The sequence below is a fragment of the Gloeophyllum trabeum genome (genome assembly GCF_000344685.1).
Source record: "Gloeophyllum trabeum ATCC 11539 unplaced genomic scaffold GLOTRscaffold_00001, whole genome shotgun sequence".
Classification (NCBI taxonomy): Eukaryota; Fungi; Basidiomycota; class Agaricomycetes; order Gloeophyllales; family Gloeophyllaceae; genus Gloeophyllum; species Gloeophyllum trabeum.
The window spans coordinates 2,853,485-2,876,917 of NW_006920410.1; the positions used below are offsets into that span (position 1 = coordinate 2,853,485).

Genomic DNA, 23,433 nt, shown 5'->3' on the forward strand with positions numbered 1-23,433 from the left:
CTCAAGTTTATCATGCCTATTACCTACTGATTAGGTGGAGGTGGTGTGGATTCACATTCCTGACTCGTGGGGGCACGATCGAAGGTCGAGGCTCGAAGGCTGCCCCGACTGCTGGTCGGGTGAATGATACGCGGGGTGACTGAAAGGAGTGCTTACGCTGCAGCATGTAGACTAGACATACACGTGAGGTTGCAATACAGGGATTAAGTATGCTGACGACCAATCGTGTCTTCGCACCGGTGATATATTATGTAAATTTACAGCTTTCGAGCAGCGCAAGAAAGGGAGGCGGGTGGATCGGGGGTAGCTTGCCCACTGCGTAAGCGGGTCTTCCACGGTACTGCACCTGGACTCGATGTTTCTTGCCCTTGCGCGTCAACGTTAACCGCCACCTGTTAGATTTGCGTTCAGAGTGCCATGCCGTATAGATGATGTTATCACACACCCTTCGTACAATAACACATTGAAACCTTGATTCGCTGCCCCCTCCAGGAGCGTTTGTCGCGAATACCAAAGCGTCTTCTGAAGGTGCTTTTGGGCTTTCACATCAAACACGTATGTGGTACACATGTCCTCGTCGCAAACTCTCGCAATGGTCAAATCTAGAACGGCGCAAAAGTAGAGAATCTGTCGGCTTTAGCTGGCTCGTATCTCCGGGAGGGTAGGTTCGGCATACCTTCTTCTTCATCGTACATAAAGATAGGTTCGACCTCGGCCTGATCAACGACCTCCCAAGGCGTATCGTCTCGGAAACGTAAAGGAAACTTCATGGTAGCGTGTTTGTCGTGGCTGGGACAGTTACAGTGTACGGTCCAGTCTTTGTTATTTAGACGATGTTTAGGGGGATCGGTGGGCCATGAAAGCTCATCCGAATGACAGCGCAGAGTTTACCGCACGTTACGGGGAGTGACACAGGTTCAAGCTCTGTTTGTGGATTCATATATATGGAATCGCAGAGACGAAAAGCAGTCCGGGATCGCAAAGCGCAGCTCCGTAAACGAGCACAGCCGATCCGTTCGCTCCAAAACTCTGTGATATCTGACGGGCCGACGGTAGCCAGGATGAACTAGCAGAGGTTAAGGCTGAATTCGAGTCAATCTTGAGACCGAGAATCAGTGAAAATTCGGAGATCTTACGCAGCAGTGGTCCGTAAGCAGTGCCAGAACAAGACATCCGGACTGGACGGGTTCCGAACCCCTGTTGGGCCGTTGGCCGCGTAAGCTCTCTCAAGCAGTATCATGCATATGGCCCATGCTTGTCAAAGTCGTTGCGCAGATTGCTCAGTGAACATTAGCTTCGGTCTGGACCTGATACTGGCCGGGGGCCGTTCCCTTCGGACTCGCAACTCTTCCCACCGGTAGTTTGACACGAGTTCATCCGGTGCAGGATCCTCAGAAACACGCGCACCCGAGGAGAACAGCAAGCACCAACATTTGAATTTGAGTACTCAAGCTCATCACCACGCGCACCCAGAGATGAGCAACAATCCATTGAGGTTAGATTACACGAGCACTTGTGCAGCACCGACGGAAACGCTCGATCTGTCACAAATCTTCGAACCCTTCTATCGGCTGCCATTCGTCCTGATCTGCTATGCTTTCGTGGTCGAATAGCTTCGAATAGCATAACAATCCCGGGGTCGAAAAGTGTGCGTACGGGTGACTAGCATTTAGCTTCGTTCCGCAGCGGTAGCAGAAGTGCGTCTTGCATCTCGCGCATGTCATCTGTGAATCAACGAAGATCCGGTCGAGAAGATCGTATGAGCACACCGATACCAACACTTTGTGAAAGAACGGAACGCACATGATTACATCCCATGCTTTTCTGAACCTTTATCTCGCAATTCGGGCATGTTGTAGTTTCTTTCTCTAGCCATTCCCGATTGGCTTTATCTTCCTCGTATTGTGCCACGAGCCTGGTAACGTTGGCTCTACCGTAGCGACTCTCGATCGCCAGACGTTCTGGAGAACCAGGCCCATGTGCCAGGTAGGTGAGGATGAACGAAGCTGTGAAGGGTATTGGACAGGAAGTGTGTGGCCCGTGCCTGCGGACAGTGTCAGCTGACAATCCGTTCACGTTCCAAGGGGATACTTACCATGTTCGTCTACAGTAAGCGCAGAAAGAATATCCGCATTCATGACAAGTACGCAATCTGTCCCATCCTGACGACTCGTCGTCGGTCACGTTCCTCGGTTTCGGCACGGGCGTCTGGCAGAAATCGAGGGGACAGTGAATGATAGTCGGATCTTGACGTCGTGTCAGACTTCCCTCCTTGTGGAATAGTTGATCGGATGCTTACCTCTATCTATGTCCCTCTTCTCCCGGAGCCTCTTCCACCGTCTGACATCCTCTTCGCTGACGACCCGCCTAACTTCCTCCTCTGTTGCTTCCACACCTTCTTTGACACATTCAGGATCCGGGCACCTCACTGAAGATATCGAGCCTTCCCGGATGGCCATACCCCAGTATTCGTGGAGGCAGGGACGGCAGAATACATGCGAGCATATCAAGCGTATGCATTTATACCCTTTGAGAGATGTCATGCAGATAGCGCATGGATGTGATGTGTATGAGAATTGTGCTTGGGCTGAGAGTGTTTCGTGTGATGTCAATAGCGAAGATAAGCGAGCTGGGGAAGGATGCGGAAGGCTTGAGGCTAGTCAGTAGGGGAACGGGTGAATAGTTGAATTGAACTAACCGTATGACGCCGTTGTCATTCAAGCCGACTGACTCTAGAAAGTCACCACTCCGTATCCACTCAACCCACGCATACAGGACACCATCCCCCTGGGCCCACATATCGATCAACTGCTGTCTTAATAGAGAGGCCACTGGTCGGGAAAGCCAAGAGTGTGTGGCATGTATATTTAGCAGCAATGGTGGACTCTGGAGAGGATACGATGGAGGCACGACGATATCCAGCAGGAGCGGCGGTAAGGTCGATAAAGAGATAAACATGGGGCCAAGGTGTTGTTCATGGACATTCGGTCGTGACGGTGCATCCTCCGGGAGTTCACCTGGGACGGCTAGAGACCCATCGTCAACTATCTCAGCATCCCGGGAGTCGCCCAGTTCAACTGGGATCTCTAACTTGATGCCCCCCCTTGAAATGTCATCGCTTGAGCATTCAGGATATATACTCTAGAGAGCAGAACCCCTGTCAACTCACGTCTCACCAGATGATCTTGTGAACGTCAATCACACACTTGTAGGACTTCCCATTCCTCCTGCTGCATGGACCGACAAACCTCTATATCTTCTTGACTCAATTCTGCCTGCGCAGCCGACATAGTACCCCGATTGTGTGAGAGGTGGATTCTATGAAGTCGAAGGAGAGCAGTCCTCACAGCAGCAAGCGGTCCCGTAGATAGACGGTAAGGGCAGGTATGACCAAGCTCTTGCTGCTTATAAGATTCAGAGCCACCGGCAGAGAGCGGGACCGATCATATACTCTATATTTGGCAACCCTGTAAGAACGAAATAATAACTTCGCCCGTATCCTCTTCACCTGCAGCAGCTTGCGGCTTGCGTGTATGCCCTTTGGGCTTGACATCAACCAGTGCAGGACGCTATGGCTTGGCTGCAGTCTGCCCAGGGCTTTGTACGGGCTTTGAAAGCACCGATCGACCCTCCGCAAGGTGGCGAACCATACAAGATCGAAATCGCTAGGACGGTATGGGATACATCGGACCTTTATATCCCTAAAAAGGCACAGATTATATCTGAGTGGCTATTGACAAAGCTGCTGAAGGACAGAGGGCGTGAACCGTACGTTCTCTGCTATTGCTAGAGATTTCGTTGCTCATCTAGCCTCGTTCGGTAGATGTCTTAATCCTGTAGTTGATGCCCGCTTCTGGCAGCTACTCTCTGAGACTATGTCTTGTAACACTGGTCAATCCGCGTCCCAGCAGGCGAATGCGAAAACTCAGCTTCTTCCCCTGCTAAATAGAACGCCTCTTGCACCAATCGTGACTTCGCTCTTCACACTGCTCGATCTCCCGGACCAGGAAAGGCCAGAGTTATTGCGACATGTCCGGAATTGCTTCGATGTCCTCTGGCCTCTCGCAGCCCCGAAATTTACTGCTGAAGCTCTCTTGGAGTGCTGGGCTGCTCTTGTCGCTTTAGTTGTGAAGAAGGATCATATTTTGGAGAAGGATGGAAATCTTATCAGGATTGGGCTCGTAGTTTGCGAGTCGTATCGAAATAGCATGAACAATTCGTCTAGTAAGAAGAAGGTCCGTGTTTATCCTGTATCAGAGGCCGTCGGCAGGCTGAACTCATGATTCGCATGCACGATACAGCTGTACCAGACTTTTGTAAAATCTCATATGCCCCAGTGGATCAAGTGCGCAGTGTGCCTGGATTCGGCGGCCCCTATCTCCAGACTGCTGAAGGCTGTCTATGCTGCTGGCGTGGACACGTTATTCAATCTGGATATTCTCCGACATTTTGCAACCAACACAGAAATGTCGTCTGATGCACTCTTCAGAGCTCTTATGGGACTGGTGAAACCATCCCTGGAAGCGGTTACAGCTGCTGTTCCCGATCTATTCCTTTCTTACAGTCAAGCCATCAAGAAGTACCGCTCCGCGATCTTCAGCTCTGGTTCCTCAAGCCAGACGAATCTCACCTTGCTCGAGCAGGTACAAGCCTCTGCTCTGCGCTTCTTTGTCTCGTGCGAAGGCATTTTAAGGGCAAGTCCCGAGGACTTCCCCGCAGTCTGGAAAGCCAGAGTCCGTCTGCTTGAAGTTATAGATCAAGAGGATTTGTCTGGTCCCGCACAGACGTTCAGATCTAATGCGCTGAAGGATGAAGAAGTGGACCTGATACAGAATAAAATCACCCAGGACGCTGTCGCAATCCTGGTCGGGAACTCAGGTACTCCCTTACGCATATCTTACTCGATACACTGATTTAAAAGGAAGCAGGCACAGCCCACTCGGAAGCAATTGCCCTGAAAATAATTCTAGCTGTTCAATGTCTGATTGTGCTTGTCAAGATCGATGGCGATATCTTGTCTCCGTCACTATCCCGTCTACTTCAAGCGCTTATGCTTCTTCCTCAGGGACCAGAAGTGCGCGGGCAGAACCAAGGAACCTCCGACCTGGTCGCCGAGATCGATACACTTCTAGGCCTGATCCTGTCGCACCACTCGAAAAAGCGTACTCTGCCGTCCTACCTCGATACTCTGCTGTTTTCGACCTACGGCCTGGCGCATACCCGGGCAGTTATGTTGGACACCCCTCAGGGAAGCGTTTCGATCCCGCCGGAATATACAGCGATTCACCAAAGCCGTATAATGTCGCAATACCATCTTGGTCAGGTTTCGAAAGGCTGCCATGCGTACCTGACACCTTCCCAGATAGAAGAGGCTGTGGAGTGTATTCAAGGGATGCTGAAAAACGGTTTCGATGCTTTCTGCCGCGCAGTGACCCTCGCCGAGGAAACTACGGATCAGGAAGGGGACAAGCGGAAGAAGCGCAAGAGCTCAAGCCGCCGAGCTGCTGGGGAAGTCGGACCTTGTCCAGTCGGCGAGAGCATCGAGCTGGCTACTATACGGATCACGCTAGTTACGAAACTCGCCGGTGCTATCCTGCCTTCTTTGCCCTTGCAGAGCCTCGCGACCGACAGCCGCCAAGCAGTGGTACTCCAGATCCATGCTGGGGTGGTACAGGATGTTATCCTGCCTGCTGTACGAGCATTTACTTCTGTGGGCCGTGAGGTGTCCAACGAAGGCAGCCCAAAGAAACGGAAAAATAGAGAGTCCGCTAAGCACGGATTGGAGTGGGCAATGCAGACGGTTGCGGCTGCTGCCCTTCGACTTCATTACGCCATCACCTGTGCTAAGCAACTCTCGTCTGGGATGACCTTCCTGGGAAATCACAGCGCAGAAGCCGAAGCCGAGATGAAACAAGCTTTGTTGAAAGCCTTGAGAAAGTATGCAGAGCCTGAGGTTGCATGCCATGCTCCTGAACTTATCCCAGAATTGGTGAGTTTATTACGATCGGCTCCTGCTGGAGCACCGAACGGACTTAGTCCGCTCACCGTATTTAATTGACAAGGTACGGACGCTCCTGAAGTTCGGTCAGTTCTCGGAAGAGCCGGAGGCACTTCTGGGGACGATTTTGCAGTACCTCGAGAACCAGCTGAAGAGTACTGCGAGCTGGAACGGTGCAGCAGCAGAACTAGACTCCCAAGACGCGCGTCATTCAGGTGCTGTTGCTCTGCTCTACACATGTGTCGATAGGTGGCTTGAAGTTTTCGAGTGAGTGGGGCGTTCAGAAGTACTACATCAGTTCATATCTTGACCCCCTGGATAGGCGATCAGCCTCCGTTCCTCAAATAGCAAGATTGATTGGAGTTTTCGTAAACCTTGCCCTCAGAGGACCGCCAGAAAATTATCAAGACAGGATAGACGCGCATGACATCTTATATATTATGTTACGGGGAGCTGGCTTCTGGGAGATGCCGAAATTCAGAGGTGAGTCTAGTGTTCCTTCATGATGTGCTTACCATTGAGAAATCCAGCGGCCCTTTTCCTGCATATTGACGAGATAACCTCTCCGTACGACAGCTTCAACCTATCAGACCTTCTCTCTCGATTCCGAGACAAAGGTATGCCCAGCCAGGATATCAATCGCGACGCTCTCCTGCAAGTCCTCGGCATCTACAGGCTTCTGCTTCAGATGCCTCAGGAATACGTACCACGCCTAGCTCGGGGAGATATCATGAAGAGAGGAGCGATTCTAGATATCATTGCGACGATGAACTGGCTGGAGGGGGACATCGGACTGGGACCAAGCCGTGCATACATGGCGATAGGTATATTATCAATACGAGCCTTCATGGTCCGTACTTCCAAGTATCAGGGTCTCATCGATCACGATGTATGTTCCTTCCATTCTCGCGAATTGAAATGCCCGATGATCCTTCACCTTTCAGGCCTTAGCAGAGATGGCGGAGTATCTCCTGCGGACCGGTTATACGAGTAGCGCAGGCGGATCCTCTTCGTCAGAAGATGGGAAGTTAACGTATCAATCGGTTACTATCGACTTGATCAGGATGTACAGCAGGTACGTTCTTAGCTTCGCCAGTAAGCACAGGCTCAAGACCTGCCGTCGTAGTACGATGCTGAAGAGGGCGCAGAAAGGCGACGATGCACCGCTACTGCGGTTCTTGTCTTCCTCATCACTCGTGTCTCCTTTCGCTGAAGGCCAGGAAAGGGAGAATCATATTGCCCAACAGAGCCTCCTATGTATGATTGACGACCTGGCGTCTGACTTTTTAGTGGATGAGTACGTAGTTTTATCCGCGGAAAGAGACTTTTGACTGAATGAATCTGCTGTAGGTTTTCGCCTCGGATACAGGCGTCCCTGAGAAGTCTACATCAATCACTAGAATCCACCGTCGCACGTTATCTATCTACCTGGACAGCGAAGGGTGCTTCCTTAGCAGAGGGTCGGATGTATCTGGATGCTTGGCGTCGGGCTCTTCGTCTGGGGAGTTGGCTCAAGTCAGGTAATGTTTTGTGGGTCTCTGCGGAATGTCGTCTCATGACAGTCTTTAGATGCTGCGGGCAGTTCTCTAGGCCAGAACTTGATCGCCAAGGTGTCGCCGTCCCTCTGCAAGGTCAACGGGAAAGAAATCGCGCATCTGAGCCTTGTTTGTGGATCGGTGATACATGTTATGCACGAAGAGTATCGCTCCATTCCAGATATCGACCGACTTTCGCAAGCCGAAGTGGCAACAGCTTTCTATTTAATGGCTGCTACCGCTCTCGACCATGTAATAGTCGACGAGCCTATGAGCAAGTTCTGCAAAACTCTTTCAGGCAGCGATTTTACTTCCACTCTGGACCTGATATCGGAGTTCGTCACGGCCAGAACAAGCTCGCCTCGCGATTTAGAGTGTCTGATACACCTGTCTACTTTATTCCTCCGAGACTCTCCGGAAGGTAAGAAAGTTGAAGCTTATTAATCGTCCCTTAGCTCATGCTACTATCATGCAGGGACGCTAAAGGTGACGCAGAACTTTGTAACGCGCTGCCTATACGCTTTCACAAATCACGCCATATTCTACACTGGCCCTCAGACTCTCCGGCTGGCTGTACTGGCGTTCATATCAAGGCATCTCTCGGAGCGGGTAAGTGAACCACAATGTCAACATCGCGAAATCTTTCTGATAATCGGTCAGCCTGCCGCTGCCCGGGGTGAGGATGTCAATAGCATATGGGCCCTTATGTCACAATTCCTGTCTGGCTCCGACCGCCATGACGAAGAGACAAGTGAAGCCATATTTCAGCAACTCGTCAATATTCTCAGCGCGCTAGTCCGTTTGCGCCGGGACCTCTTACTTCCCACCTTACCGCACCTTGGCTTTGTCATGAGGCAGCTCATCAGGGCGACTCGGAGGATACGGCCACACCTGGGCGGGAAGCAATCGAAGCTAGTTGCTGATTCACTTCCGATGTGGATAAATGTTGCGCAGCCTCTGTCTACTGACGCCAGCAAAGTTCTGGGGCGACTGCTCACTTCTTTGGGAGCTAAGACGGTTGTGCGCACTCATGGGAACCCTCCAGAGACTCATAAAGCCGAATCTCTCATGAAGCCATTTTCCAAGCACGCTGCCTACGTGCTCCAGGCCTATATCGAGACGATGAACGACCCACTGTGTCTGATGCCGTTAGAGGTTCGGAAGGAATTGCAGCCTGGGTTGTTCACGCTATGCGATATGCTCAGCGATTATACTCGAGATGCGATGATGGTTTCTGCCCTAGACGCTGGGGGGAAGGCTACGATGAAGGTGTTGTGGAAGGAGTACGAAAAGCAGAAGTATACCGGAAAGGGTTAATGGACAGAGCACAATCCAAAAGTATTCTATCATATGCTTCAGATCTCTGCAGGTATGTTACATGGCATCACATAGTGAGAATCAGCCCAGATCTAAGTCTGCATGATGGACTGGCCCAATAACCAAACTGGGACGGTTGGATAAGTTAGAAAATAATTATGGCTTAGGTTTCACTCCGCGGACGTAGATGTCGTGGTTAGTGCGCACATGGCCATTTGCCTGCGCTTTATACTGAGCGGCGTCAAACCCTGCCCTCTTCTTCTCCTCGGCTAGGTCACGGACGAGTTGGAGGAAATCGTCGACAGCAGCTGGGGAGGTCTGGATGTGTACGACGAGCCGAGAGCCGGAGACGACAATGGGTTCGGGCAGCTTGCTTGCACGGTCCACGATCTCCCAATACTCGACGCCCACCGACGACGGGTCGTAGAATACCTTTCCAACCAAGCCATATGAGTGCTGCAGGCTTAGAGCGCACAGAAGTGCCACGTACCATGCACGTCTCACCGGGAGAAGTGATTTCGACTCCAATATTCCTGAGCCCTTGCTCCAGGCGTAGTGTCAGTTCATGGACGTCGACCAGGCGGGGGAAGTTATGGGTCAGCGCGTATGCAGCTGATGCAGCGAGGATACCGATCTGTCGCATGCCTCCACCAAACAGTTTGCGGAACCACCGAGCCTTGGCGATATATTCCTTGCTACCGACCAGGCATGAGCCGACCGGGGCACCTGTGCGTTATAAGCAAACACTACAGGTAGCGGGTTCAGACGTGGACTTACCCAGGCCCTTGCTGAAGCATAAGCTGACCGAGTCAAACGGCGCACAGAGCTCCTTGATTGTGGTACCAGTAGAGGCAGCAACGTGCCATATCCGCGCGCCGTCAAGGTGCATTTTGAGCCCCTTGTTGTGGGCAAAGTCGGAGATGGCTACAATCTCCTCCTGGGGAAATATGGTGCCGTTTAAGGTATTCTCCAAAGATACCACTTCTGTTGGCGCACTAAGATAGACTAGTCAGTGACTGTAGCTTCGCAGGAATGCTTTGGTGATTGAACCTGTGAACGTCGTATCCGAGCACAACGTTCGCCTCCACATCACGGAGTGTGAGATGACGACCTGCGAATCATCAAGGTAAGTGTGAAGTAAACATAAGGCATGTGTGATCCATGCGAACCGTTTGAGGGAGGGACAGGGATGGTATGCGCTCCGGAATGGAAGGCGGTACCACCTGCCTCGTATCTCACCAAAACATCAGTACAACAGTCATTTAAACATATTGTGCTTGCATACTTGTTTATATGTGCCCGGGCGTCACAAAGCACCGAATATGGTGGCTGCTTAAGATGGGTGCGGAGAGCGATCTGATTGGACATCGTCCCGGAAGGCATGAACAGCGCGGCCTCCTTCCCAGTGAGTCGCGCCATATGTGCTTCGAGGGCCAATGTTGACGGTTCATGGTAGACATCATCACCGACTGAAGCACGCGCCGCATATGCGTACATTTCCTTGGTGGGAACTACGTCCCCCTTCAGATTCCGCTAATTGTAAATGTTGAGCAGTTCAAATACCTGTAATCGTGTCGGCTACGCTGGCTTAGCAGGGCGATCGTTATATTGAATAACTGAACTTACAGATAAAGCATCTTGTGATCTGTCTTATCTGCTTCTCCACGTCCAAGTCGTGCGTCTCGGTAAAGATGTCAAACTTGACCTCGTCCGCGACCTGCGCACGTCTAGCTTGGATGTCTGTGGCCATACCGCGCGTTGCTAACGATACGAGCGAGGATGCCGGTCTCAAGAATGGACGCGCAAGGGGAAGAGAACGCAGCATTGGGCTGACTCGACCAGGACATTTTTGCTTGGATTGCTAAGTATGGCGGCACGGTCGATCCAGCCAAGCGGCAGTTCCTGTCCGAACTATCCGATCGCATAAAAGGTACTAGGTGCTTACGTCAGCACATACACTGCTTGAGTTTTGTCCGTGGCTCGTGGCTTCATCACTACCAGCCGCTGTCCTCGCTTTTCTTGCATCGCTTTGTCGGTCGGATTTCTTTCAGTTTTGTCTGCGGCACGATCTGTCTCATCAATGGGAAACGTGAGTTTGCTGTATCCCCATTGCGCAGCGGTGTGAGCTGAACGTGCGTGAAACAGGGTGCAAAGGCGCAGCAGAAACGCGAGAGAAACTCAAAGGCACCACCAGCGAAGGGCTCCAAAAGCCAGCTGAAAGTGAACGAGGCCGCTAAGAACATTGTCTGCACGACGTGTAGGCAGCCGTTTGTGAGTTGGCTGCTATCCACATTCTGTCCATCTGTGTTCATACAGTCCGCGGACTGCTGCAGATGATTACGACCCGTCAGCCGGCGTGAGTAAACACCATACGGTCATACAGCATTCCGCTAATACGTACAACGTCCAGGCTGGAACAACATGCTCAGAACAAACATTCAAAAACTCTAGCTGACTGCTTCCCCGATTTCAAGCCGTAACACGTCGCTTCAGAGCGTGCTGGGTTGTTCTGTTATCATCTTGCTTGGGTCTTATGTTGAATACCCCTCATGTGCATCCTAGACTTAATCTCATTGGCACTTGCATCATGACCTTGGACTACACATGTGGCATTTCCCATGCGATTAAGTAGTGTGGCTTAATTATACAAAGCAAGCAATGTTGGTGTAGATATGCGTACGTGCTGCCGTCGCCCGATCTCGAGCCCTCGTCAACCCATCTCATATCGACCCAAAAGCATTCCCGCCACCCATTCCTCCTCCCCCGGCGTTGGGACCGATACTTTGCAGCTTCTCTCCGACCTTCTTGTTGACCTCGAAGAACTTGGCCACGCATCTATCAACACAGACGCTCTCGCCCTTGTTGAGGTCGCCTTCTGTATACCGTTGGCTGATACATTTGGAATGACATGAGCTGTACGCAAGGGGGTAAACACGACTAATTGGTTCGGTAGAAAGAATACACGTACTCGACGAGACGGTTGTAAACATCTGTAATCATGTCTAGTCTGAAGAGCAATGTAAGGATCATAGCTGAAAGCTGGGATGTAGGTGGGACGTACTGCTCCGTAGCCAATTCCATTTTGTCCCGGTTGACCCCGCCGTTCGAGGAGCCCTGCTGGTTGCCTCCGATCCCAAGAAAAGACATGGCTGTATTTGTCGCCTGAAAGGACTGGGCAGTGGATGGTGCAGGAGGAGAGGCGAGCGTTTGCAGTCGGATGCAATACACGAAGCTTGGACGTGCAAGGGCGTGACGCAACACCTTGTTTGGGAATTGTCCAAATTTTTGTAAGCGCGCGTTCAGCCACAAGCGCGAAGCATTTCGGCCTACAAGTCGGACGCCAGCTGGAGGACGCTCTCTACACCGCCGACAATAGCCGCTTCGATGGCGGACACTACAACCTTGTCTGTACACCGGTGTCGCTTCGTCGATTATACCCCTTCAGCCATCACTGCCCTTGCATTCCCCCCTTTACCCCTTCCGTCTGTAAAGGGCAAGAAACCTGAAGCCCCGCGCAAAGCACTCAAGGTTGGTACGCTCGCTGTCGGACGGGCAAACGGGAACGTCGAGCTGTGCGAATGGACCGGCACAGAGAACCAGATTGAAGCCCCTCAGGCGTGGGTCGTCAGAAAAGTGTGTCCCTAGTCTCTTCTGTGTGAGGATTAAGAGCTGCTTGTTTAATGCCGTTGGGTACGTTGTTGCTCATAGACATTGTCAGGACCGTATCCATCGAAAGTGGATAATTTGGCGTTCGTGATACGCTATCCGGATCTTGTAATGCAGGATGAGGTCCCTACGGTCGAGGACTTGCGCTTGTTTAGCACGGGAGGGGGGACAGAGCTCGTGGAGTGGGACTTGGAGAAGGGATGCGTCAAGGTACGTCAAAGCTGTCTCTGCTTGATTCAGATGCTTGACCTGATAATGCGTCATTTAGCGAACAATACCGTCCCATGGAGGGTCTATCTGGTGTATAGCGCCTAACCATGCTTCCACCCTTCTTGCGCTGGGTTGCGAAGACGGTTCCGTCCGAATACTTTCACTGGCGGATGACTCCATCGTGCACCATAGGCGCTTTGATCGAGCAAAGTCCCGCTTACTCAGTATAGCGTGGGGTCCGCCAGTGCCCAAACAAAAGGCCGCAGGGGCACAGCAAGCGTCCGAAGACTCAGACGAGGATGAGGACACCTCGGAAGACTGGATAGACTCGTGGATCGTTACTGGCGGGTCCGATAGTAGCCTGCGGAAGTGGGATGTTGCGACGGGTCGCGTGGTGGACCGTATGGGAACAGATAAATTGCGGGGAGAGCGAACTCTAGTCTGGTCGGTCGCCGTTCTAGGGTGAGTAGAACTGTGGGTCGAGTCTCTTTACCAGGACTAACCAACTGTCGTGTTTGCTAGGGACGGCACCATCATTTCTGGCGATTCGATGGGCATGGTGAAGATGTGGGAATCACGGACCTGCACCCAGCTCCAGAGTTTCCAAGGTCATGGCGCAGATGTTCTCTGTCTGGCAATTGGACCCGTCTGTACCGGTTTTAGGACATTTCAGTTGTGTCGTGCTAATTTTTGTCAACGACAGGAAGGCACTACGGTTTACTCTTCCGGCGTCGACCAGAAGATAACACAGTTCTCCCTGGTGAAGACGGGAAACCCCTCTGACAAGTCGTCTATCCTACGGTCAAACAGTCGCTGGGTACAGTCTACTTCGCGGCGAATGCACTCGCACGATGTCCGGGCACTCGCAATGTGGCCGCCCTACAGCCCACTTCCGCCAACGTACAAGCGGATATTTCCTATTGACATTGCACCGATATTGGCATCCGGAGGATTGGATATGAGCGTGGTGCTCACTCCTGCGGCCGTCCCGACGAGCACGATCACGAAGATTATAAACCCGCTGTCCACGAGTACCGTCGCAACGTTTGAGGACTCGTATCACAGGCGTCTGGCGTATTCTTCGGGGCATGCGAACACTTCGGGACTAAAGTTGACGAAACAAGCTGGACTTCTCATGTGTATGCATGACGATAGCCTGAGCTTATGGCGAATACTCAAGAAACGCACACCTCCCCTCGGTGACGACGCTGACGCGGTCGACGCTGACTTAGATACCAGTACCGGGTCGGGAGGATGGAGTAAGGTCCTGGAGATGGACCTTAGTGTCCAGTCGAATCTCGTGGCGAGCTCTATGTCTGACGACGGCCGGTGGGTCGTCGTCTCGGACCTGTTCGAGACGAAATTATTCGCGTTGGAGCAAGCTGTAAGCTGATCCTCTGGTTGTGCTTCCTTCATCCGGGGCTAATGATCTCGCTTTACTAGAGCAAGGATGACCAGCTGAAGCCCAGGCGTATCCGTGAATTCCCATCCATCCTCCAAGGGCACCTTCCGAAGTCGAGGAACGAGGAGCCCTCTACAGGTGCATCTGCGTTTGCTTTTTCCCCCGATTCCTCGAAGCTTGCTATGGCTACAACAATGAGCGGCTATGTCCTGATTGTCGACCTGGGTTCGGGTGAGGCAAAGCCGCGAGTGCTGCGGCGGTTCGACCACCATCGGATGCAGAGGGTGCCTGTTCGGAGTCGGTTCGCCGATGGCCCTCAGGCCAATGGTGACGGGGACGACATCGAAATGGACGAAGAACCTGCGAGCGATGGCGATGACGAAGCATCCTTGGCCGAAGAGTCGTCTCCTGTGACGGCAACAGTGTCCCGGATGGCGGTCAGCGTAGACGGGCAGTGGCTAGCGACGACAGACGACCGGTGTCGGACGCACATATTCAACCTCGACTCTGTCCAAGTAAGCGTCTCCTACAACCAGCCCAGACTCTCCTCCTAATGCTTGTTCACTCAGCACCATTGCGTCCTACCTACCTTCCCCCAACCCGTCCACGCGCTCGCCTTCTCCCCCTCCAACCCCTCCATCCTCGTGCTCGCCCTCGCCAACAACACGCTGCACATCTTCGACGTCGAGGCGCGGCAGTTCCCCGACTGGGCACGGCCGCTGTGCGCGTCGCTCCCGCAGCGCTTCACGCGCCTGCACGACCCCGTCGTCGGCGTGACCTTCGACCCCGGGGCGTCCGCGCGCGACCCTTCCGGCGCGGCGGCGCTGTTCTGGGGCGCGACGTGGATTTGCAAGGTGAAGCTGGACGCGCCCGTCGGGTGGGGCGGGTTCTCGAAGAAGCGGAGGCGGCAGAGCGCGAAGCACGACGGTGGCAGGGTCACCTCGGACGAGGGCCGGCATGACCTGCAGCAGACGAACTTTAAGCTGATCACGCATTATCGCCCGCTTCTGCTCGTTGACTTCCTCGCTCCGGGCGAGCTCGTCGTCGTCGAGCGGCCGCTGGTGGACGTCCTCACGAAGCTGCCGCCTGCTTACTTCAAGCCGAAGTACGGTGCTACGTGATCCTCATTGATGGATGGAGACACTCGGTCGTCGTCATTAATGTATCGTTACATGCAGCGCCTGAAGCTGCGTATGTACAGCGTGTATCGGTAGTGCTAAAAGTATATTATGCCGATCGGTAATTGAAGTACCCCCTGGGCGAGAATCGAAGGCGAAGGAGAGAGCGCTATTGATACAGTGAGGTAGAGAATAAGTCAATACTAGTGGCGAGTAACGTCGTCTATGGGTGGGAGCGGTGAGGAGGGTGGAAAGTGTTTAACCGCGCGTCTTTTGGAGGGCGTCCTGTTGATCTTGCATCTGGTCCTCCCTGTACACGAGATCAGTGTCCAGAACGATTCAAGGGGCGGAGAACCTACTTGGCGTTGAGGATTGACAGATACAGGGTCCAGAAGACACCGCACGTCGATTGGAAGGGTACGCGATACGGCAAGGGCATGTACCGGAAATTGATGAGCTGTAAGAGTCGTTAGACACGCCGCAGCGCGATGTACGAGAAAAAGCCTACCTGTGCGATCGGCCATACCTGCCAGTTGGCGGTGATGGCAGGTACGTAGAGGTCTCGGAACTTTCCCTTGATGTGGGCTGCGTCGCGACCCTCCATGACGCCCATGGAACCCAGGAAGGCCACCAGACCAATGGGAGCCCTTTGATAGAGGTATCGGTAAGCAAGAACTGGGATGTCGGGTTTGATGAACTCACATGAACAGCTGGTCGGCGGCGACGCGCTTCGTCAGCGCACGAGCGCTGACCTTGCCTGCTGACGAGCCTGTCTGCACGGTTCGGAGCGGGAAGCGCCTCTCGAGGAATATGTTCCATCGCCCAATAACAGGACCTGGGGTACCGTTAGCATCTCCCTAGTTCCCACCTATGATCCACGACTCACCCATTGTGAACCCAAACGCAAAGAACCGCAGCGTCCGCAAGACATCATACTGCTGCCTCTGCCGGTCCTCCCAAGTCTTATTAGGGCCCAGCTGTGCACGTGAGATAAGCTGCCGCCCTGGCCCCCGACATAAGCCCATACTCACCGTCTTCTGGGCTATCTGCGCGACAAAGTCGCCAAAAGCATTGAGCGCGCCGTTGGTGACGGCGAGTGTGCCGTACGGGTGGGTATCAAAGGACTGTTGGTAGGCGCGAGCGAGTGCAATGCTGGTCATCGTGGTCGGTGAAAGGTTACTACAGTGCAGGGAGCGGAGGGCTTATAGGCCTACCTGTATGAGTTCATGCAGCCACAGCTGGCCGGCTACGCTGGAGCAAGTGGTGTCTATTGGAGAGCGCAATCTCGCAGCGGGAGTCTCGCGACTGCGGCGGTGGCTGAGGAATATACCGCGCACGCGTGACGTCAGGCACAGCCACCACTTCCTGTCCGATCATGTCCAGAACGAGCCCGAAGCACTGAATACTAGTGTCTATTATCTACGTGTACTCTACAGCAGCTTCAAGTGTCTCGTCACTTCGTCGATCACCGAGATTGGGCCTGCAAGTCTGTCAGCAACCAGCGGCGAGTTCGCCCTGCCCATCACATACCAGGTCCTATCCCGAGCACAGTGCGAGCGCCTTGCAGCACCTGCGTTCTTCCGCTGAACGACATCTGAGTTCGATTGAAAGGTCACAACGTTGGGGTTCACGCACGCGTCCTCTACTATTCGAGCGCACAAGTTCAAGCTCTTTGCGATCGCCGCCAGCTCCAGCAGCTCCTCCTGCGAAGATACCCGGAGCGCAATCTTCGCCTGCCTAAGGTCACAGTTAGAGTGATACTAGTAGTCATTAGAGTGCAATACCTACCCCCATCTCTCCCATTGATGCAGGAGCTGCCAAAGTGAATATTTCGTCCACCACAGCAACAATATCCGACATTCTCACCTTTGGATTTTTCTTCTCGAGTGCCTTGTAGCATGCCAATGTAGCATGGCTTTGCGAGGTCAGAGGAGACGGCCAGCATGTTTACCGTTGGTGACTCTCACCCGCACCTGCAAATGGGTAAGAGAGTATACCAGGCACCCTTTCATGCGGCTACGTACTGTGCACACATCTTCCCTGTTGTCATCTTCAAGTCGGTCCTGACCACGAGAACCTGACCGGTTTCGTCCAGCTTCATAAGAAGGGTCGGCGAGATGACTTTGGACTCACCAATTTACACGCTTCATTCCTCTTAGGAGCGACAGCTGTTAGGTCACCATCCGTGGGGTCATCCACATCACTGTCCTCTTCCTCCTGCACCTGCTCTGCAACTTCTTTTGTTTCGGTCTTGACGTCCTGGGTTCCAGGTGGAGGAGCTGCCGCCTTTGCCTGGGCTGACTTAGATCCTAGGTAATAGCCGGCACCCAGTGACAGCAGAGCAAGGCCGACAGATGCTGCAGCTAGAAGACATATCAGACGTCGAACGGATGTGTATACCGGATTGGTGAACGGACTTTGAGATGGTGAAGGCATCGAGCAACCCGGTGAGGAAGTGAAGTGAGTGCGCGGCATTTGCCGGGCCGCATTTTCGAAAGTTTCCCCTGCGATCACTTTGGTCTCTTGCTTCCCCGGCCTCCCCGTCTCTTGTTTGTCTCTGCGCAGCGCCAGGTGATACCAACTGAAGGGACTTGAAACAGTCGAACTCCTCTATGATGGCGCAGGAAAACTCTGCTGGCGGTGTCAAGGTCCCAGCCCCAGTCCCAAACGCAGATACGACCGACGGACGGCGGCCCTTCTCCTCGCTCGAGCTCTCCGAGCCGACCCAAAAAGCCCTCGCAGAGATGGGCTTCACGCACATGACCCCCGTGCAAGAAAAATCCATCCCGCCGCTGCTCACCGGGCGCGACGTGCTCGGCGCCGCGCGCACCGGCTCGGGCAAGACGCTCGCGTTCCTCATCCCCGCCGTCGAGCTCCTCCACCGACTGAAATTCAAGCCGCGCAACGGTGAGTGCCCGCAGTTGGCTCGGAGCCACGGGGTTGAGAATGACTCTGAAGGTGCTGTGTCTGTGTGAAGGGACGGGGGTTATCATCATCTCGCCGACGAGGGAACTGGCGCTGCAGATATTTGGCGTGGCGAAGGAGCTCATGGCGCATCACTCGCAGACGTTTGGGATTCTCATGGGCGGGGCGAACCGGCGGGCAGAGGCGGATAAGCTGATGAAGGGGGTGAATTTGCTGGTGGCGACGCCGGGGCGGTTGATGGATCATCTTCAGGCACGTAGTCTTATGTTGTCTGCTGCGTCTAATTTACGTTGACGGCTTTGAATAGGATACGAAAGGTTTCGTCTTTCGGAATCTGAAGTGTCTGGTTATTGACGAGGCGGACCGGATACTGGAGGTCGGTTTCGAGGAGCAGATGAAGAGGATCATCTCGATTTTACCCAGTGGTAAGCAGCATGAGCATAATTATGCCCTCGTTATACTGAGTCCGACTTGGACAGAGGAGAGACAGACTATGCTATTCTCCGCCACCCAGACGACGAAAGTGACTGACCTGGCTCGAATATCACTGCGCCCCGGTCCCCTCTTGATCGACGTGGACAGGGAAGAAGCTACAAGTACCGTATCTACCCTCTCACAAGGCTATGTCGTATGCCCGTCGGATCGGCGGTTCCTCCTCCTGTTCACTTTCCTCAAGAAAAATATGAAGAAGAAAATCATCGTTTTCTTCTCAAGTTGTAATTCTGTCAAGTACCATGCGGAGTTACTGAACTACATAGATGTTCCCGTCCTTGATCTGCACGTGAGTTGCCACCTCGTTGGTCTTTCACCTACGACGGCCTGATCCCTCGCGGCCTTGCAGGGAAAACAAAAGCAGCAGAAACGAACAAACACCTTCTTCGAGTTCTGCAACGCAGAGAGCGGCACTCTGTTATGCACAGACGTCGCAGCTCGTGGGCTCGATATTCCCCGCGTAGACTGGATCATCCAGTTCGACCCGCCAGACGACCCGCGTGACTACATCCACCGTGTCGGACGGACAGCGCGCGCCGGGAAAGTGGGGAAGAGTCTGCTGTTCTTGCTGGAGAGCGAGCTTGGTTTCTTGCGCTACTTGAAGGAGGCGAAAGTGCCGCTGAACGAGTTTAGCTTCCCAGCGAACAAGATCGCTAATGTCCAGAGCCAGGTACGTATCACATCTTCGATTCTTCCCTCTGTGGTCTAATATATTGCATAGCTGGAGAAGCTCCTGCAGAAGAACTACTTCCTGCACCAGTCCGCAAAGGACGGGTTCCGGTCATACCTCCAGGCATACGCCTCGTATTCCCTGAAGAAGATATTCGACGTCAACCAGCTCGACCTTGTCAAAGTCGGGAAGGCATTCGGGTTTGCAGTGCCGCCACGCGTGAACCTGAATATCCCCGGCTCGGGGAAGAGCAGCGCAGATAAATCTGGGCTGAAGCGGAAGCGGAAAGTGAGCGGCGACGACGACGAGGAGAATGAGGAGGAGTGGGAGCCGATAGGAGAGGATGGGGGCGTGGACGGGGACGACGGGGAAGAGGAGGAGACTGGGAGACGGCAGGCGCGGAGAAGTGGGAAGGACCGCAGGATAGAGACGCTGGGGAAGCGGAAGGTGCAGAAGGAGGTGTACAAGAAGTCTATGGGGCGGAATAAGGGCCCCGGGGGCGCACAATGGACTCGGTGACCCCGGCTGTATGTTGTGTATTTACTGCATTTCTGTATTTTTTTTTGTTGGATTTTACGCGCTGTCCCTTCCCTTGATGCACGCGTCGGGCACGCGGTCGGAGCGAGCGTAATGAAAGCAGGCACCGCCGTCGCGCGCGTTCCACTTGTGACGTGGTGGCTGTCACGGCCGGCCCTAAAGGACCCTCGAGGCTGCGTCACAGTGCGCAAGCAAATACCCCCTCAGCCGCACGCCCCATACCGCTCTTGCTCTTGACATTTTCGATAGCGACTGCTTCATCTTTACTGGGAAGAAACGATGGCGACGACGCAGGTCAGTGCTGAATTCCAGATCGGTTTGTGGGCTATGTGACTGAAGGAGGCGCGCGTGGAACAGCACTACGTGTGGGCGGCGGGGCATTTTGTGCTGCTCGCTGCTGCTTTCAAATGTCTCTTGTCGTTTGTGATGTTTAGAGGTGCTTCTCCGTGGTGGTACCGAAGTGGGTGTCTGATTCATTCAGGGTATCTCCGTCATGCGTGCTGAGACTCGTGTAACGTCTTGCAGCTGGATTCGTCGGCGCGCTCATCAGTTATGGGATAGTTTGCTTGTAAGCCTCGTTGTAAAGACTCATAGCGGAGGCACGAAGCTGACTCTTTGCTCAATAGAAAGTCCCTCGGGGTGAGTTCACCGCGATAGTGTCAACGGAGCCGGAACTAACGGTACGCCAGCCTCCTCAACCGAATGCTGCGTATATTAGGCGTGCCATGATGGATGAAGTAAGTCGTGGTTTATTACCGATCATATGCTGCTTTTGTCTGACTGATATGCAAACCAGAATGTCCAGTACCTCCTCCTCGCCTTCTTCTGGTGGTCGTCCAAGCCCATAACCAGTAAGTTGTCAGACGTAGCAAATGTGTTCAGCATTGACGCATCTTTGCAGTCGTCCTGGCGCCCTACGCGATCTTCTCTCTTTTCCACGTCCTTACCTTCACTCGTACGACTTTGATGTCCCAATTCCTGCCCCCCGGTCCTCCTGCCACCGCTGGAGGGGCCCCCACCCCTCACCCTATCGCTAAGAAGCTACAAGTTTGGGTCAAAGGTCAATATTCAGCTTGTCCTAGCTATTTTAGGAGTCTGACGTATACTCTACCGCTTTGACAGCTAACTACAATAAGGCTATGGCCGCCGTGGCTTACACAGAGCTCATCATCCTCATCCGCGTAGTCCTCGGTGCCTTGACCTTCCAAAACTCCCTCATCACTCCGCTCGTCTACGTCCACTTCCTTCGCCAGCGCTACTACCAGTCGACCTTTACCCGCGATGCTGTCGCCTTCGCTAACGCCAAGATTACTGAGTATGTGCGCAGAGAGGGTACCCCTCCCGTGCTCGGCCAGGTCTGGGAGAAAGTGCAGATGCTTGTCGGCAGGTGGGCTGGCAGTGTGCTCGCCCCTCAGCAGCCCGCTCCTGGCGCTGCGGCTGCTCGTTGAAAACGTGAGGAAAGAGCGGGCTTGTTGGCGACCGGGTGTCATTTCGATGTTCCATAGCTGAATGTTTTCTATGAAGGACAAAGTAGATTATGACGTCGGTCTAAATATAGTGCGCAATCCATTTCTTGTAATATGCTGATCTGTGGCCGTCGTGAACGAGATGTCAGACGTTAGAGCACAACTAAGAGAATGCAGAGGACAACTTACGCCACGTGACACCAAATATCGCTTTCCGGGCGTCCGGGCCGCGCCTGCTTACTGTGCTAATGTCTTCACGCTCACTGTCTTTCGTCTTCTCCTCCATGTCTCGATTATACGACACGATTGTCATCGGCGCAGGATGGTCTGGAATTGTCGCAGCACGCGATCTGTCGAAGGCGGGGCATTCCGTCCTCATCCTGGAGGCTAGGGACCGCATCGGTGGTAGAGCGAGGACGTACACCGACGGCATGCATGTCCCTGTCGATCTAGGGTGTAGCTTCGTCCATGGTAAGAGACGATGTTGAGAGTAGGGCCGATATAGGTCTTGACCACTAGCATAGGTTACAAAGAAGGTAATCCGGCGAGAGACATCGCGAAAGAGTTCGGCGTAGTAAGCACCGTGCAGCCAGTAGATCGTCGGGGGTCGCCGACGCTTCGAACTTAGAAAACCAACGTATGTCAACTCACCGAGCGGCAGGTGTGGCGGTCAAGTAGTGAGTATCCCCTTTGATCCTGGGGACTGTCCTGGTATATCCGCGTCACAGAGCCGGAACCGCCTTCCGTCGAACACAAGCTGGTGGCGAATCTCGGCGCAGCCCGATCGTCCGCTCAGGCCCTTGCTCAAAGCGCCAGCCCACCTCCTTCACCGTTGACACCGCTCTCGGAGGCGTTGTTCAGCCAGCAATCGCCCCTTTTCGCCGATATTCAGGATAAGGAGCTCGCGGTCTCGTTCGCTCGTTCGCTCGAGGTGCCGCTCGGGGTTGTCCTGGAAAAGGCGAGTTTACGATGGGACGGGTGGGAGAACAACTTTGCGGGTTCCGATGCTGCACCCGAAGGGGGATTCCAGCGGTTCTTGGAGAAGATAGTGGACGAGAGCAAGAAGGACGGGGTCGAAGTAAGGTTGGGAGAGGCGGTGAAGAAGGTCGAGAAGAGCCAAGAAGGCGTCAAGATATTGACGGCGAAAGACGGCGAGTATACTGCCAAGACCGTGATCTGCACGATTCCTCTTGGGGTGTTGAAGACGAATGCAAAGACACTCTTTGAGCCACCACTGCCCACGCGCCGATTGGAGACCATCGCAGGAACGCACGTAGGAGTCCTCGAGAAGCTCGTCCTCGCATACCCTTCCGCTTGGTGGCCGGACGCAGCGAAGGCGAGCCCGTACATCCACTTACCGTCAGAGACGCGCCAAAGCGAAGCAAAGGACGCAAAGAGCGTGTTCCGCCAGAACACCTTCATCCTCGCATCGTTTGCTGCCCCGGTGTTGCCCCAGCAGCATCCCACAGTCCTCTTCTACATCTCCGAGACTCCTGCGTTAGCACTAGAGAAGTTCTCCGCCGAGGAAGTCGCTACGGCCGGGCACGAGTTCCTAGTCGAGCGCTTCGCCGTTGGGTCTGCGCCGAAACCTACCGGTCACGTCCTGACTAACTGGAGGACTGATCCGTTGGCCCTGGGAGCGACTACGACGCCTTCTATTGTAGGAGAGGGGCGGAGTCCGCTGGATTTCGTGGAGTTGGGTAAGCCTTTGTGGGGAGGCAGTTTGGGCTTTGCCGGAGAGCATACCGACGCGAACCATAGAGGAAGTGTCGCGGGTGCCGTCGTCAGCGGTGCGCGCGAGGCTGAGAGGGTCGCGAAATACCTGAACAAGTTGAAGGAGACATAAGACAGGATCCACAGTAACATCAGAGAATAGCTACGGCAATAATTTCACAACATGTAAAACATCGATATATCCTCCCTGGATGCTTACGATAGAGCTGTACATTTGCTGTACATGTATGTATTTTTATGCTGTCGTGGACGCGTTGAGGACGCGATCGAAGTGCCTCGGCAAACGCCGACCATTTCTTGTGACGCCAGTCACGCCACCCAACCCTGACGTCATCAAAGCTACTCCTCTCTGGCGCAACTTGG

The 23,433-nt window shown here is 53.7% G+C and overlaps 12 protein-coding genes across 12 annotated transcripts; 6 read left to right on the forward strand and 6 right to left on the reverse strand.

Annotated features, from left to right (window-relative positions):
- Positions 1-70: 70 nt before the first annotated feature.
- GLOTRDRAFT_109214 (uncharacterized protein) lies at positions 71-990 on the reverse strand. Its single transcript, XM_007863034.1, has 3 exons — positions 677-990; positions 446-602; positions 71-392 (listed from the first exon to the last, which is right to left on the reverse strand). Exons 1-3 carry the CDS (start codon positions 768-770, stop codon positions 248-250), a joined length of 396 nt encoding a protein of 131 aa, XP_007861225.1. The 5' UTR covers positions 771-990; the 3' UTR covers positions 71-247.
- Positions 991-1,462: 472 nt separating this feature from the next.
- GLOTRDRAFT_53527 (uncharacterized protein) lies at positions 1,463-3,290 on the reverse strand (the record flags this gene model as incomplete). Its single annotated transcript, XM_007862209.1, has 6 exons — positions 1,463-1,724; positions 1,804-2,044; positions 2,096-2,246; positions 2,300-2,649; positions 2,699-3,141; positions 3,207-3,290. The coding sequence occupies 6 exons, from the start codon at positions 3,288-3,290 to the stop codon at positions 1,545-1,547; spliced, it is 1,449 nt and encodes a 482-aa protein (XP_007860400.1). The 3' UTR covers positions 1,463-1,544.
- Positions 3,291-3,571: 281 nt separating this feature from the next.
- Positions 3,572-8,850, forward strand: GLOTRDRAFT_118975 (uncharacterized protein; the record flags this gene model as incomplete). The annotated part of the gene is made up of 13 exons (XM_007863035.1): positions 3,572-3,768; positions 3,824-4,235; positions 4,302-4,878; positions 4,929-5,989; positions 6,063-6,265; positions 6,321-6,481; positions 6,529-6,887; positions 6,943-7,073; positions 7,125-7,295; positions 7,349-7,518; positions 7,568-7,954; positions 8,009-8,142; positions 8,194-8,850. 13 exons carry the CDS (start codon positions 3,572-3,574, stop codon positions 8,848-8,850), a joined length of 4,620 nt encoding a protein of 1,539 aa, XP_007861226.1.
- A 156-nt stretch (positions 8,851-9,006) lies between these two features.
- On the reverse strand, positions 9,007-10,600 carry GLOTRDRAFT_32903 (uncharacterized protein; the record flags this gene model as incomplete). Its single annotated transcript, XM_007862125.1, has 8 exons — positions 9,007-9,282; positions 9,341-9,576; positions 9,628-9,845; positions 9,901-9,961; positions 10,020-10,084; positions 10,136-10,361; positions 10,414-10,428; positions 10,477-10,600. The coding sequence occupies 8 exons, from the start codon at positions 10,598-10,600 to the stop codon at positions 9,007-9,009; spliced, it is 1,221 nt and encodes a 406-aa protein (XP_007860316.1).
- A 330-nt stretch (positions 10,601-10,930) lies between these two features.
- On the forward strand, positions 10,931-11,330 carry GLOTRDRAFT_124674 (DUF1909-domain-containing protein; the record flags this gene model as incomplete). Its single annotated transcript, XM_007863036.1, has 4 exons — positions 10,931-10,939; positions 10,996-11,121; positions 11,184-11,206; positions 11,261-11,330. 4 exons carry the CDS (start codon positions 10,931-10,933, stop codon positions 11,328-11,330), a joined length of 228 nt encoding a protein of 75 aa, XP_007861227.1.
- A 264-nt stretch (positions 11,331-11,594) lies between these two features.
- GLOTRDRAFT_6549 (uncharacterized protein) lies at positions 11,595-11,997 on the reverse strand (the record flags this gene model as incomplete). The annotated part of the gene is made up of 3 exons (XM_007861908.1): positions 11,595-11,763; positions 11,819-11,857; positions 11,912-11,997. Coding segments are annotated over 3 exons (294 nt in total), but the record flags the coding sequence as incomplete, so codon positions are not given.
- A 168-nt stretch (positions 11,998-12,165) lies between these two features.
- On the forward strand, positions 12,166-15,249 carry GLOTRDRAFT_135524 (WD40 repeat-like protein; the record flags this gene model as incomplete). The annotated part of the gene is made up of 7 exons (XM_007863037.1): positions 12,166-12,483; positions 12,559-12,726; positions 12,785-13,188; positions 13,249-13,372; positions 13,430-14,110; positions 14,170-14,643; positions 14,698-15,249. The coding sequence occupies exons 1-7, from the start codon at positions 12,235-12,237 to the stop codon at positions 15,247-15,249; spliced, it is 2,652 nt and encodes an 883-aa protein (XP_007861228.1). The 5' UTR covers positions 12,166-12,234.
- Positions 14,969-16,406, reverse strand: GLOTRDRAFT_68985 (uncharacterized protein; the record flags this gene model as incomplete). Its single annotated transcript, XM_007863038.1, has 6 exons — positions 14,969-15,556; positions 15,606-15,703; positions 15,755-15,893; positions 15,949-16,081; positions 16,133-16,223; positions 16,278-16,406. The coding sequence occupies 6 exons, from the start codon at positions 16,404-16,406 to the stop codon at positions 15,505-15,507; spliced, it is 642 nt and encodes a 213-aa protein (XP_007861229.1). The 3' UTR covers positions 14,969-15,504.
- A 226-nt stretch (positions 16,407-16,632) lies between these two features.
- On the reverse strand, positions 16,633-17,531 carry GLOTRDRAFT_97904 (peptidyl-tRNA hydrolase II). The gene is made up of 7 exons (XM_007863039.1): positions 17,380-17,531; positions 17,266-17,323; positions 17,113-17,162; positions 17,035-17,060; positions 16,882-16,983; positions 16,777-16,829; positions 16,633-16,726 (listed from the first exon to the last, which is right to left on the reverse strand). The coding sequence occupies exons 2-7, from the start codon at positions 17,294-17,296 to the stop codon at positions 16,677-16,679; spliced, it is 312 nt and encodes a 103-aa protein (XP_007861230.1). The 5' UTR covers positions 17,297-17,323; positions 17,380-17,531; the 3' UTR covers positions 16,633-16,676.
- A 402-nt stretch (positions 17,532-17,933) lies between these two features.
- On the forward strand, positions 17,934-19,920 carry GLOTRDRAFT_53536 (DEAD-domain-containing protein). Its single transcript, XM_007862210.1, has 6 exons — positions 17,934-18,153; positions 18,224-18,423; positions 18,479-18,596; positions 18,651-18,952; positions 19,013-19,333; positions 19,385-19,920. Exons 1-6 carry the CDS (start codon positions 17,991-17,993, stop codon positions 19,850-19,852), a joined length of 1,572 nt encoding a protein of 523 aa, XP_007860401.1. The 5' UTR covers positions 17,934-17,990; the 3' UTR covers positions 19,853-19,920.
- A 132-nt stretch (positions 19,921-20,052) lies between these two features.
- GLOTRDRAFT_68993 (uncharacterized protein) lies at positions 20,053-21,457 on the forward strand. The gene is made up of 8 exons (XM_007863040.1): positions 20,053-20,164; positions 20,228-20,330; positions 20,396-20,438; positions 20,497-20,509; positions 20,560-20,607; positions 20,667-20,721; positions 20,772-20,930; positions 20,993-21,457. The coding sequence occupies exons 1-8, from the start codon at positions 20,150-20,152 to the stop codon at positions 21,316-21,318; spliced, it is 762 nt and encodes a 253-aa protein (XP_007861231.1). The 5' UTR covers positions 20,053-20,149; the 3' UTR covers positions 21,319-21,457.
- A 151-nt stretch (positions 21,458-21,608) lies between these two features.
- GLOTRDRAFT_113440 (amine oxidase) lies at positions 21,609-23,315 on the forward strand. The gene is made up of 4 exons (XM_007863041.1): positions 21,609-21,807; positions 21,861-21,910; positions 21,965-22,013; positions 22,065-23,315. The coding sequence occupies exons 1-4, from the start codon at positions 21,621-21,623 to the stop codon at positions 23,180-23,182; spliced, it is 1,404 nt and encodes a 467-aa protein (XP_007861232.1). The 5' UTR covers positions 21,609-21,620; the 3' UTR covers positions 23,183-23,315.
- The last annotated feature ends 118 nt before the right edge of the window (positions 23,316-23,433 follow it).